Here is a 14,474-nt window from a genome sequence, read left to right as displayed (position 1 = left end):
TCTTAGTTGTAATGTTTTATCTCCTTAGGACATTTCCCCATATGTTGCTTGCCGGACACATTGCATGTGGTGGAACAACTTCCGCCCTGCCCGCGCTCAAACTATCGCGAGATCTCGTGCACTTCCTCTTTCGCGCGGAACAAACTTCCAAGATGGTGAGTGCTGTTTCCCACTAGCTGCCATGTAATTCTAATCTAACATCATCCACGTCGAGCGCGCCTCCATCCTTGTTTTTAAACATCCCGTCAAACTCGTTAAGCGTGTGTGAGCGCACAGATGTGTTCATATCCGCAGGTCCGTGCTGTAAATTGGACATTTAGCGGTGTCTTAAGTCTCGGCACCGGTGGTTGTAGTAACGCGGGGTTAATAGCATGTATTTATAATAAGACTATTTTTCATACACCAGGTATGTTTCAAACGTCTGGGTAACACGTTAAATCGCATCCTTACCCATAGCTGCTCTAGTTATTCTGTAAATAAAAGCGTGTAGTTATTGGTCGTGACGTCACAGTTGATGCCTGCCATTAAAAGCCTACTGAAATAAGATTTTCTTATTTAAACGTGGATAGCAGGTCGATTCTATGTGTCATACTTCATCATTTCGCGATATTGCCATGTTTTTTGCTGAAATTTTTTAGTAGAGAACTTTGATGATAAAGTTTGCAACTTTTGGTTGCTAATAAAAAAGCCTTGCCATTACCGGAAGTAGCAGACGATGTGCGCGTGACATCATGGGTTGCGGAGCTCCTCACATCTGAAGATTGTTTAAAATCATGGCCACCAGCAGCGAGAGCGATTCGGACCGAGAAAGCGACGATTTCCCCATTAATTTTAGCAAAGATGAAAGATTTGTGGATGAGGAAAATTAGAGTGAAGCACACAAAAAAAAGGTGGCCATGATTTTAAACAATGTTCAGATGTGAGGAGCTCCACAACCCGTGACGTCACGCGCACATCATCAACTATTTCCGGTAAAGGCAAGGCTTTATTAACGACCAAAAGTTGCAAACTTTATCATCAATCTTCTCCACTAAATAATTTCAGCAAAAAACATGGCAATATCGCGAAATGATCAAGTATGACACATAGAATGGACCTGATATCCCCGTTTAAAACATCGATGATAAAGTTCGCAACTTTTGGTCGCTAATAAAGCCTTGCCTTTACCGGAAGTAGTTGATGATGTGCGCGTGACGTCACGGGTTGCGGAGCTCCTCACATCTGAAGATTGTTTAAAATCATGGCCACCAGCAGCAAGAGCGATTCGGACCGAGAAAGCGACGACTTCCCCCATTAATTTGAGCAAAGATGAAAGATTTGTGGGTGAGGAAAGTTAGAGTGAAGCACACAAAAAGAAGGTGGCCATGATTTTAAACAATCTTCAGATGTGAGGAGCTCCACAACCCGTGACGCCACGCGCACATCATCAACTACTTCCGGTAAAGGCAAGGCTTTATTAGCGACCAAAAGTTGCGAACTTTATCAATGTTCTCCACTAAATAATTTCAGCAAAAAACATGGCAATATCGCGAAATGATCAAGTATGACACATAGAATGGACCTGCTATCCCCGTTTAAAACATTGATGATAAAATTTGCAACTTTTGGTCGCTAATAAAGCCTTGCCTTTACCGGAAGTAGCAGACTATGTGCGCGTGATGTCACGGGTTGTGGAGCTCCTCACATCTGAACATTGTTTACAATCGTGGCCACCAGCAGCGAGAGCGATTCGGACCAAGAAAGCGACGATTTCCCCATTAAAATGAACGAGGATGAAAGATTCGTGGATGAGGAAAGTGAGAGTGAAGGACTAGACAAAAAAAGGGAGACTACACAGTGGGAGGGATTCAGACGTTATTAGACACATTTACCAGGAGAATTCTGGAAAATCCCTTATCTGCTTATTGTGTTACCAGTGTTTTATCAATCAATCTAATGTTTATTTATATAGCCCCAAATCACAAATGTCTCAAAAGACTGCACAAATCATTACGACTACGACATCCTCGGAAGAACCCACAAAAGGGCAAGGAAAACTCACACCCAGTGGGCAGGGAGAATTCACATCCAGTGGGACGCCAGTGACAATGCTGACTATGAGAAACCTTGGAGAGGACCTCAGAAGTGGGCAACCCCCCCCCCCCCTCTAGGGGACCGAAAGCAATGGATGTCGAGCGGGTCTAACATGATACTGTGAAAGTTAAATCCATAGTGGCTCCAACACAGCCGCGAGAGTTCAGTTCAAGCGGATCCAAGACAGCAGCGAGAGTCCCGTCCACAGGAAACCATCTCAAGCGGAGGCGGATCAGCAGCGTAGAGATGTCCCCGACCGATACAGGCGAGTGGCCCATCCTGGGTCTCGACTGGACAGCCAGTACTTCATCCATGGTCATCGGACCGGACCCCCTCCACAAGGGAGGGGGGGGACATAGGAGAAAAAAGAAAAGAAGCGGCAGATCAACTGGTCTAAAAAGGTCTATTTAAAGGCTAGAGTATACAGATGAGTTTTAAGGTGAGACTTAAATGCTTCTACTTTTAGTGAGATTATATGGTCGTACCTGTACAACCTGAAAGTCGACGGGTGGTGGCGATGCCCATCTCTGCCCTTTCGCAAGGGACCCTCTTCGAAACACGGTCTTTCGAAATGATCGCCGCATAATACACTGTACTGTGTGTGTGCGTGGTCCAATCCAACCGTCTTCGCTTGACCGCTCTGTTCCATAGTAAAGCTTCACCGTCATCTTTGGGGAATGTAAACAATGAAACACCGGGTGTGTTTGTTTTGCTAAAGGCGGCCGCAATACACCGCTTCCCACCTACAGCTTTCTTCTTTGACGTCTCCATTATTCATTGAACAAATTGCAAAAGATTCAGCAACACAGATGTCCAGAATACTGTGGAATTATGCGATTAAAGCAGACAACTTATAGCTGGGAACGATGCTGGAACAAAATGTCCTCTACAATGTGTGACGTCATCATACCGAGACGTTTCAGCAGGATATTTCCACGAGAAATTTAAAATTGCAATTTAGTAAACTAAAAAGGCCGTATTGGCATGTGTTGCAAAGTTAATATTTCATCTTTGATATATAAACTATCAGACTGTGTGGTCGCTAGTAGTGGCTTTCAGTAAGTAGCTGGCTACTCTAGTTGTGTCTCACAGGCTGTCTTTCTTTCCTCTAGTCTCTGGTCATCCCCGAGAAGTTCCAGCACATTCTGCGTGTCCTGAACACAAATATCGATGGGAGGAGGAAGATCGCCTTCGCCATCACCGCCATCAAGGTAAAGGAAGACGAGTGTTGGCCGTGTTGAGTGTTTCGCAAGTCAAGCCTTTGCTCTCGCTTCAGGGTGTGGGCAGACGCTACGCCCACGTGGTCCTGAGGAAGGCGGACATCGACCTCAGCAAGCGGGCCGGAGAGCTGACCGAGGAGGAGGTGAGTCTGGTCGTGACGGGCGATATCGTTTATTGCAGGGGTGTCCAAACTTTTTCCACCGAGGGCCTCACACGGAAAAATTTAAGCATGTGGGGGCATTTTGATATTTTTCATTTTCAAATCATAACAAAATATATGTTTTGTTTTTTTTTACCTTAAGGGCTCCCGGGGACCATAAAGGTTCTCAGTCATTACAATGTTCAAAATAAGTAAATATTATTTTTTACATTATTTTATTTAATGCTTACAGTAAATGATTATATCAACTTCAAGTTGATCCATCCCATCCATCCATTTTCTACCGCTTATTCCCTTTCGGGGTCACGGGGGGCGCTCGCGCCTATCTCAGCTACAATCGGGCGGAAGGCGGGGTACACCCTGGACAAGTCGCCACCTTATCGCAGGGCCAACACAGATAGACAGACAACATTCACACACTTCAAGTTGATATAAAGTAAAAAAAACAAAACAAAAAAAGAAGCCTTGTCAAAGACAACTTTGTTTTTGTAGTTAAACTGAAATATGCAATATTTAATAATAGAGCCCTAAAAGATCCATAATGTAGGACTTTTAATTATTTAATATTTCTGAGTAATTACATCCATCCATCCATTTTCTACCGCTTATTCCCTTTCGGGGTCGCGGGGGGCGCTGGCGCCTATCTCAGCTACAGTCGGGCGGAAGGCGGGGTACACCCTGGACAAGTCGCCACCTCATCGCAGGGCCAACACAGATAGACAGACAACATTCACACTCACATTCACACACTTCAAGTTGATATAAAGTAAAAACAAAAAAAACAGAAGCCTTGTCAAAGACAACTTTGTTTTTGTAGTTAAACTGAAATATGCAATATTTGGTAATAGAGCCCTAAAAGATCCATAATGAAGGACTTTTAATTATTTAATATTTTTGAGTAATTAGTGAAAAGTTTAAAAAAAATCCCAGAAAATATATTTGGGATCCAAAAGGTCCCCCACTCATAAAGTGATGCATTTTTTATTATGTTTTTTACTTTCAACACTTATGTTACGAGATTAATTTCAATATCTGTCAATTTTACTGTTGAACTATTATTTTGTTTCTTTTAAGCTCTTTTGTTAAAGAAAACTTTGGTGCTTTATATGGCAACTACACAATAGATGCAATAGTTTTTTTTTCCACATAAAACATTTTAAAAGGGAAATTTTTGAAGTAATTGGAGCCATGAATAAGTCAATAATTAATTTTAACATAGATTTTGTGTAATTTTTTTTTTTTATTAGGAACAATGGCAAAAACAATTTAAAATAAAGGAAGACCAAAAACAGCCTGCATGGCAGCTTTGGGGCGGTATAGCTCGTTTGGTAGAGTGGCCGTGCCAGCAACTTGAGGGTTCCAGGTTCGATTCCCGCTTTCGCCATCCTAGTCACTGCCGTTGTGTCCTTGGGCAAGACACTTTACCCACCTGCTCCCAGTGCCACCCACACTGCTTTAAATGGATCTTAGATATTGGGTTTCACTATGTAAAGCGCGTTGAGTCACTAGAGAAAAGCGCTATATAAATATAATTCACTTCACTTTGTGTCAACATTGCAACTTTTTTTTGTTTTTACATGTTTGTTTTTTTCAATACTATCAATTGTGCAATTTTTGCAGAATGTGTGGCGGGCTGGTAAACAATTAGCTGCGGGCCACAAATGGCCCCTGGGCCGCACTTTAGACACCCCTGGCTTATTGTCTTCCCGATCCGGTGCCAAGTGAAATCAGGCTGGTGTCGGCGACGCCAATCCCATACTTTTGTACAAATAAACCTAACATGCCTGCTAAAATTTGAAAAGACAGGTGTTTTGAAATTACGTATCTAATAAAAAATTCAAACGACAACGTAAGAAAAATTGCAAAAAATCGGAATGTAACGAGGTAAAAGCTAAATTGTTTAATTTTAATAATATACTTAGTCTCTTATCATTTTTTTATAGGTTTTTAGCTTTTTAAAAAAAAATAAAACTATCAAAAACGGCCTCTGGACCTTTCAGTACGCGGCACTTGGTTGACCTACCTGTTCTAAAATGTTAGAAGTTCTTCAAAAAAAATTAAAATCTACTTAAAATTAATTAAAAAATAAACTCATTTCGGGAATTAGTTTCAAATAAGTGCGTAATTATTTCAACTGGAACGGACTTCCAATTTGGACAATCTGAACTTTCTCACCATCTTCAAGTTTGTTTCAAAAATGTCAATTATATTTGCTTTTATATTGTCTGTTAGTGGCACTCATGTTTAGTCTTTGTCACACACATTGGAATGTTGTACGTTTATTAGGGTTGGGTGTCGATTGGAACCGGGACTAACTTTCCGATTCTCCCGGAATTGTTCAAAAGTTTAAATTTCGATTCTTAGTTTCGATACCCAGTCTGCCGACCGGAAAAAAATAATAAGTCCGCCGACCCGGAAGAAGAAGCATCCGAACACCAACAAAGAAGTGTTAGCATAGCCGAGCGAGTCAGTCAAGCATGGATAGCGGGCGTCGACGGTCCAAAGTGTGGCTTTATTTTACTAAAAAAAATGAAATATCGGCGAAATGTAAGACGTGCGACAGGACTGTTTGGTGCTTAGGAGGGTGCACGTCGAAACATGATGAAGCACCTCCGAGTTCATGGAGTACAAATAAATGCGTGTCCCGTCTTTGACAGGAGACACTATCTGTCCAGAACACTCACACATCCTGTCTGAGAAGTAGGATATGCTCATTGTCCTAAACAAGAACTGTCTCTGATTTTATACTGTACCTGCTGCTAATCAGGACTGGCTTTTGCAAGTTGTTTCTTATTGTTTATTTGCTTTTCTGCACCAGGTTAGCCCATCAGTGGGAGCACGGTAACATGTTGAAATACCTGCAGCATCATACACTTGTGTGTGGAAATGTGTTTTCATGAGGTTTCCTGCAGCATCACACACTTGTGTGTAAATGTGTTTTCATGAGGTTTTCAAAAATAATGCTCTCTTGATGAAAGTGTACCCCTGTGAAAATGTATTCATAATTTATAATATTTATATTCAAGTTCATAGATTTGATATTTATATTCCAGTTGAAAGCAGCCCTGTGAGGAATTTATAGTAAAGTTCATAAAAAGTTAATAGAATTAAAAATTAAAATTGATGGAAAATGTCAGACTATTTCATTCAGAAAGATTGTAGGTTAGCTAGCTCATTTAAAATATCCTAACTATTATTTGACTGCCATTTTTTTTTTTTTAAAGAAAGAATCGAGAATCGTCAGGAATCGGAATAGAAACAAAGAATCGGAATCGTTCGAATTCAAACGATACCCAACCCTAACGTTTATATATGCTAAAGTTATTGTCAGGCCTCACATTTGAACTTATTAAGGTCTTGGTAAGTGTTGCCTTAAATGAGGGCTCATATTTTAGGGCTCTAAGGAAAATATTTTTTTCTTGGGAAGCATGATATATATATATATGTGTATATATATATATATATATATATATGTGTATATATATATATATATATATATATATATATATATATATATATATATACTGTATTTCCTTGATTGACGACGGGGCACTAATTAATTTAAAACCTCTTCTCACTCCTGCGCTGACCAAAGGCATGGGGTAAAAGTAAGCATGCGCTAATTATTTTAAAACCTGCAAGCATGCAGTAAAAATTTGAGTGTGATGTAAGCTTGGACCCTGATTCCTACTGTTTAGCCCTTAATCTTCTTCCCTTTATGCGATTTCAAATTACCGGTATTGAAATCAGCCTCCTCCATTTTGAAAATGATGACAGGGGAAGTGTCACTTGTGATGTCACGAGTTTGACCAGGCGGTAGGGTTGGGTATCGTTTGAATTCGAACGATTCCGATTTTTTTTTCCGATTCCGATTCCTGACGATTCCGATTCTTTCTTTAAAAAAAGAAAAAAGTTAGGATATTTTAAATGAGCTAGCTAACCTACTATCTTTCTGAATGAAATATTCTGGCATTCTCCATCAATTTTAATTTTTAATTCTATTAACTTTTTATGAACTTTACTATAAATTCCTCACAGGGCTGCTTTCAACTAGAATATGAATACATTTTCACAGGGGTACACTTTAATCAAGAGAGCTTTATTTTTGAAAACCTCATGAAAACACGTTTGAGCCGGCGGTAATTCTAGGCAGGCGCAATTCAAGGAAATATGGTAATGTCCTCAGTAACCTACCACATCGTGAAGGACATACACTATTGCATTTCTTATTATGCAGCTCACTTATTTAACATTCATTGAAATATTTTGTGACATCATGCACAAAAATGCACTAATAGCATGTTTCAAAATGTCTCTGACAATCTTGCACTTTGTTTTGGAAATGACATGAATGTTTGTGCCACTGCGGTAATGCGAAGCATGCGCAAATTATTTTGCCAAACGAGTTTGAGCCGGCAGTATTTCTAGGCAGGCGCGTACTAGGCGGCAATTCAAGGAAATAAGGCTTCACGGTGGCAGAGGGGTTAGTGCGTCTGCCTCACAATACGAAGGTCCTGCAGTCCTGGGTTCAAATCCAGGCTCGGGATCTTTCTGTGTGGAGTTTGCATGTTCTCCCCGTGACTGCGTGGGTTCTCTCCGGGTACTCCGGCTTCCTCCCACCTCCAAAGACATGCACCTGGGGATAGGTTGATTGGCAACACTAAATGGTCCCTAGTGTGTGAATGTTGTCTGTCTATCTGTGTTGGCCCTGCGATGAGGTGGCGACTAGTCCAGGGTGTACCCCGCCTTCCGCCCGATTGTAGCTGAGATAGGCGCCAGCGCCCCCCGCGACCCCGAAATGGAATAAGCGGTAGAAATGGATGGATGGGCAATTCAAGGAAATACGGTATTTTCTTTCAAGCTGTTGTCTCTTACCAAGCCTTCTCATCCCACTTTTGGCTTTACATTTGCTGCGGTCGCCGCTATTAACTAATATTCGCCATGCAATTTAACAAACAAACTTGTATTTTCTCAAACAATACATGAGAATGTAGTGCAAACAACAATTGACCATAAACCGATGTCTTGACCAGGCTAACCCGTCTGTCCTGTTTTTAATGAGCTTTAATTCGATGACTATCAGCCAACCCTTCTGTTCAGTACTCCGGTACTGCACCCATTCTTCTAAAAGCAAGCTGCTTTACCGCCAGCAGTCAGGCCCAGAATGTTCAGCTCAGATCTCCCAGGGTTCCCTGGGACTTTGACTGGAGCTGTGGGGGATCATGACCCATATGTCAATCCTGGTGCTCCTTTGACTTAAGGACCTCCATCTCTCGCCGGTTTAGGTGGAGCGCGTGGTGACCATCATGCAGAATCCTCGCCAGTACAAAATCCCAGACTGGTTCCTGAACAGGCAGAAGGACATCAAGGACGGTAAATTCAGTCAGGTACGCCAGCGCTGATCCGTGGCCGCGGTTGACCCGAGATCCAAATGTCACCTGGGAGCTGATCGAGCCATGGCTGCTTTCAGGTGCTGGCTAACGGCCTGGACAACAAACTGAGAGAAGACCTGGAGAGGCTGAAGAAGATCCGCGCCCATCGCGGTCTGCGACACTTCTGGGGGTGAGCTAGGCACTGAGGTGTGGTTTTGTGCTCCGGGTGCCATTTTTAATATCCCGTCTTCTTTCTTCCAGCCTGCGAGTACGCGGTCAGCACACCAAGACCACCGGGCGCCGTGGTCGCACTGTGGGCGTGTCCAAGAAGAAGTAAACTCCCAGCATTCTCTGTTCCAATAAACCACCTCTGTTGTTGCATTGGATGTCTGGTGCTGTTATTTAAACCTTCATCCAGGACTCTGAGTCACAACTTGTCATCAAAATTCTAAAATTAATCTTAATCAGGAAAAATTACGAATGATGTTCCATAAATTATTTGTTTTCAAAAAGATTCCAATTAACTAGTTTTTCTCTTCATTTTTTCCGGTTGAATTTTGAATTTTAAAGAGTCGAAATGGAAGATAAAATGTGTTTCAAAATGTAATTTTCTTTTTTTTTTTCCTGTTTTCTCCTCTTTTAAACTGTTTAATGAAGTGTTTTTTTATTATTTATTCTCTACAAAAAAAAACTTCCGTAAAAGGAAAAAAAAATGTACGACGGAATGACAAAAAGAAACACCCTTTTTTAAATTTATTTATTAAAGGTTAATTGAGCAAATTGACTATTTCTGGCAATTTATTGAAGTGTGTATCAAACTGGTAGCCCTTCTCATTAATCAGTACCCAAGAAGTAGCTCTTGGTTTCAAAAAGGTTGCTGACCCCTGCACTGAAGGTTTTAAGTGATGTGCGTGCAGATTTTCCTCTAAAGTTACCAACCACAAAAACGTCCCTTTTTCATGACAAAGAATAAAAATAAAAAAAAGGACACCCCCCCTCCGGGCCGCGGGATAAATTATTAAGCGTTGACCGGACCGCGGATACTAAAAGGTTGGGGACCACTGCACTAGAAGGGGGGCGGGGGGGTGCCCACATTTGAGGTTCTCTCCAAGGTCTCTCATAGTCAGCATTGTCACTGGCGTCCCACTGGGTGTGAGTTTTTCCTTGCCCTTTTGTGGGTTCTACCGAGGCTATATAAATAAACATTGATTGATTGACCCTGAGTCCGGATTATAGGAAGACAGCAACATGGAAATTATGCCAATAAGCCATCATGTCCACACTTTAATAAGTGATACTTAACTGGATAGCAGGGGTCGGCAACCTTCACCACTCCAGGAGCCATTTTGATCCGTTTCACAAAATAAAGAAGACAATGGGAGCCATATATATATTTATGAAATACTCGAGTTGGTGAATTGGCTGTAAATATACTCTCCTCTTAACCACGCCCCCAAGCCACGCCTCTGCCCCACCCTCGACCACACCCCCCATCCCCCACCTCCCGAAATGGGAGGTCTCAAGGTTGGCAAGTATGAACATAATAGTGAGAGTCCAGTCCATAGTGGATCTAAAAAGTTTGTGAGTCCATCTTGGTTCGAACATAAAAGCGGGAGTCCAGTCCATAGTGGATCTAACATAAAAGTGAGAGTCCAGTCCATAGTGGATCTAACATAATAGTGAGAGTCCAGTCCATAGTGGATCTAACATAATAGTGAGAGTCCAGTCCATAGTGGATCTAACATAAAAGTGAGAGTCCAGTCCATAGTGGATCTAACATAATAGTGAGAGTCCAGTCCATAGTGGATCTAACATAATAGTGAGAGTCCAGTCCATAGTGGATCTAACATAATAGTTTGTGAGTCCAGTCCATCTTGGATCTAACATAAAAGCGGGAGTCCAGTCCATAGTGGATCTAACATAAAAGTGAGAGTCCAGTCAATAGTGGATCTAACATAATAGTGAGAGTCCAGTCCATAGTGGATTTAACATAATAATGAGTGTCCAGTCCATAGTGGATTTAACATAATAATGAGTGTCCAGTCCATAGTGGATCTAACATAATAGTGAGAGTCCAGTCCATAGTGGATCTACCATAAAAGCGGGAATCCAGTCCATAGTGGATCTAACATAATAGTTTGTGAGTCCAGTCCATCTTGGATCGAACATAAAAGCGGGAGTCCAGTCCATAGTGGATCTAACATAAAAGTGAGACTCCAGTCCATAGTGGATCTAACATAAAAGCGGGAGTCCAATCCATAGTGGATCTAACATAAAAGTGAGAGTCCAGTCCATAGTGGATCTAACATAAGAGTGAGTGTCCAGTCCATAGTGGATCTAACAGAATAGTGTGAGTCCAGTCCATAGTGGATCTAACATAATAGTGAGAGTCCAGTCCATAGTGGATCTACCATAAAAGCGGGAATCCAGTCCATAGTGGATCTAACATAATAGTTTGTGAGTCCAGTCCATCTTGGATCGAACATAAAAGCGGGAGTCCAGTCCATAGTGGATCTAACATAATAGTGAGAGTCCAGTCCATAGTGGATCTAACATAAGAGTGAGTGTCCAGTCCATAGTGGATCTAACAGAATAGTGTGAGTCCAGTCCATAGTGGATCTAACATAATAGTGAGAGTCCAGTCCATAGTGGATCTAAAAAAATAGTTTGTGAGTCCAGTCCATCTTGGATCCAACATAAAAGCGGGAGTCCAGTCCATAGTGGATCTAACATAAAAGTGAGAGTCCAGTCCATAGTGGATCTAACGTAATAGTGAGAGTCCAGTCCATAGTGGATCTGACAATAGTGAGAGTCCAGTCCATAGTGGATCTAACATAAAAGTGAGAGTCCAGTCCATAGTGGATCTAACATAATAGTGAGAGTCCAGTCCATAGTGGATCTAACATAATAGTGAGAGTCCAGTCCATAGTGGATCTAACATAATAGTGAGAGTCCAGTCCATAGTGGATCTAACATAATAGTGAGAGTCCAGTCCATAGTGGATCTAACATAATAGTGAGAGTCCAGTCCATAGTGGATCTAACATAATAGTGAGAGTCCAGTCCATAGTGGATCTAACATAATAGTGAGAGTCCAGTCCATAGTGGATCTAACATAATAGTGAGAGTCCAGTCCATAGTGGATCCAACATAATAGTGAGAGTCCAGTCCATAGTGGATCTAACATAATAGTGAGAGTCCAGTCCATAGTGGATCTAACATAATAGCGAGAGTCCTGTCCATGGTGGATCTAGCATAATAGAGAGAGTCCAGTCCATAGTGGATCTAACATAATAGAGAGAGTCCAGTCCATAGTGGGGCCAGCAGGAGACCATCCCGAGCAGAGACAGGTCAGCAGCGCAGAGATGTCCCCAACCCATGGGCAGGCGAGTGGTCCACCCCAGGTCCCGACTCTGGACAACCAGCACTTCAACCATGGCCACCGGACCTATGCCCCCCTCAGAGCAGAAAAGAAACGGCAGATCAACTGGTCTAAAAGGGGGGTGTATTTAAAGGCTAGAGTATACAAATTAGTTTTAAGATGGGACTTAAATGCTTATGATTGTCACACACACACCAGGTGTGGTGACATGTGTCCTCTGCTTTTGACCCATCACCCCCTGGGAGGTGAGGGGAGCAGTGAGCAGCAGTGGTGGCCGCACCCGGGAATCATTTTTGGTGATTCAACCTCTCAATTCCAATCATCTCCATAGAGCAGGACCAGGCTGTTCTGAAAATCATCACCGAGGACACCTCAATGATGGACGCTTTTGACCTCCCTCCCTCCTCAACGACACCTAGAGTCAATCTTTTGCAGATCGGCCTCAGTCTAAAAAAAATATTACATCATCACACCCAAGACAATTGGGCAATTGGGCACTTGGGCACCCCCCCCCCCCCCCCACGCTTTCACCACCACTTTTTCCCCTCGGGGTGATGGTCGGATGGCAGCGCTTCAAAGCAACGGTCGCCTTCCAGGGCCCCAACTCCCCGCCCCTCTGTTGCGAGTTCCATCCATCCATCCATTTTCTACCGCTTATTCCCTTTGTGGCCGTGGGGGGTGCTGGTGCCTATCTCAGCTACAATCGGGCTGATAGCGGGGTACTCCCTGGACAAGTCGCCACCTCATTGCAGGGCCAACACAGATGGACAACATTCACACACTAAGGATCATTTAGTGTTGCCAATCAACCTATCCCCAGGTGCATGTCTTTGGAAGTGGGAGGGGCCTATCCCCAGGTGCAAGTCTTTGGAGGTGGGAGGGGCCTATCCCCAGGTGCATGTCTTTGGAGGTGGGAGGGGCCTATCCCCAGGTGCATGTCTTTGGAGGTGGGAGGGGCTTATCCCCAGGTGCATGTCTTTGGAGGTGGGAGGGGCCTATCCCCAGGTGCATGTCTTTGAGGTGGGCGAAAGCTGGAGTACCCTGAACAGATGTTTACCTTATCCCAATAAACATCTGCTCGGTATTTTAACATAAAAATGTTTGACTGTGAGGCATTAAAAGCCACAAGATGCAAGGGGTCCATCAGACCCACAAACGCTGGCTGAGTAACAACAATATGAACGTTGCACGGAAACATTTCTCTGCCAGTTTCCGCGTCCCACAGGGATTCTTCTTTTGTGTTTCTGCACCCGCGGTTCCAACGTTGTTTGTCAACACTGTCTGCTCTCATTTTCTCGCACATTTGACCCTCTGATCTTATGTGTACCTACACTCTGTCCTCCTCCTGTCTAGGCCTGCTGTGTGTGTACAGAACATCTCTTCCACCGGACCTGGACATCTTCTATGTAACAGAGATGTGTAGGGAGGGGCCGGGGGGTGTGGTTATTAAATATGTATTCTGATATATGTTCTTCACAGAAAAGTTTAAAAAATGTATTATTTGTATAATGTCTCAGAGTTTGAAGCGACTGGGATGAGAATCAGCACCTCCAAGTCAGAGTCCATGGTTCTCGCCCGGAAAAGGGTGGAATGCCATCTCCGGGTTGGGGAGGAGACCCTGCCCCAAGTGGAGGAGTTCAAGTACCTCAGAGTCTTGTTCACGAGTGAGGGAAGAGTGGATGGTGAGATCGACAGGCGGATCGGTGCGGCGTCTTCAGTAATGCGGACGTTGTACCGATCCGTTGTGGTGAAGAAGGAGCTGAGCCGGAAGGCAAAGCTCTCAATTTACCGGTCGATCTACATTCCCATCCTCACCTATGGTCATGAGCTTTGGGTCATGCCCGAAAGGATAAGATCACGGGTACAAGCGGCCCAAATGAGTTTCCAGGTCTCTCCCTTAGAGATAGGGTGAGAAGCTCTGCCATCCGGGAGGAGTTTAAAGTAAAGTTTCTGCTCCTCCACATGGAGAGGAGCCAGATGAGGTGGTTGGGGCATCTGGTCAGGATGCCACCCGAACGCCTCCCTAGGTGTCGAACCGGTAGGAGGCCACGGGGAAGACCCAGGACACGTTGGGAAGACTATGTCTCCCGGCTGGCCTGGGAACGCCTCGGGATCCCCCGGGAAGAGCTAGACGAAGTGGCTGGGGAGAGGGAAGTCTGGGTTTCCCTGCTTAGGCTGCTGCCCCCGCGACCCGACCTCGGATAAGCGGAAGAAGATGGATGGATGGATGGATGTTTTTTTCATTGTTATTGTTGTGTTGATAGTTT

At 43.4% G+C, this 14,474-nt stretch overlaps 1 protein-coding gene across 1 annotated transcript; it reads left to right on the top strand.

Annotated features, from left to right (window-relative positions):
* Positions 1 to 26: 26 nt before the first annotated feature.
* Positions 27 to 9,207, top strand: rps18 (ribosomal protein S18). The gene is made up of 6 exons (XM_061896757.1): positions 27 to 155; positions 3,186 to 3,284; positions 3,350 to 3,436; positions 8,740 to 8,841; positions 8,925 to 9,016; positions 9,088 to 9,207. Exons 1-6 carry the CDS (start codon positions 42 to 44, stop codon positions 9,161 to 9,163), a joined length of 570 nt encoding a protein of 189 aa, XP_061752741.1. The 5' UTR covers positions 27 to 41; the 3' UTR covers positions 9,164 to 9,207.
* Positions 9,208 to 14,474: the final 5,267 nt, after the last annotated feature.

Source organism: Nerophis ophidion, linkage group LG04 (assembly GCF_033978795.1).
Source record: "Nerophis ophidion isolate RoL-2023_Sa linkage group LG04, RoL_Noph_v1.0, whole genome shotgun sequence".
NCBI lineage: Eukaryota > Metazoa > Chordata > Actinopteri > Syngnathiformes > Syngnathidae > Nerophis > Nerophis ophidion.
This window is presented reverse-complemented; position numbering and strand designations above follow the sequence as displayed.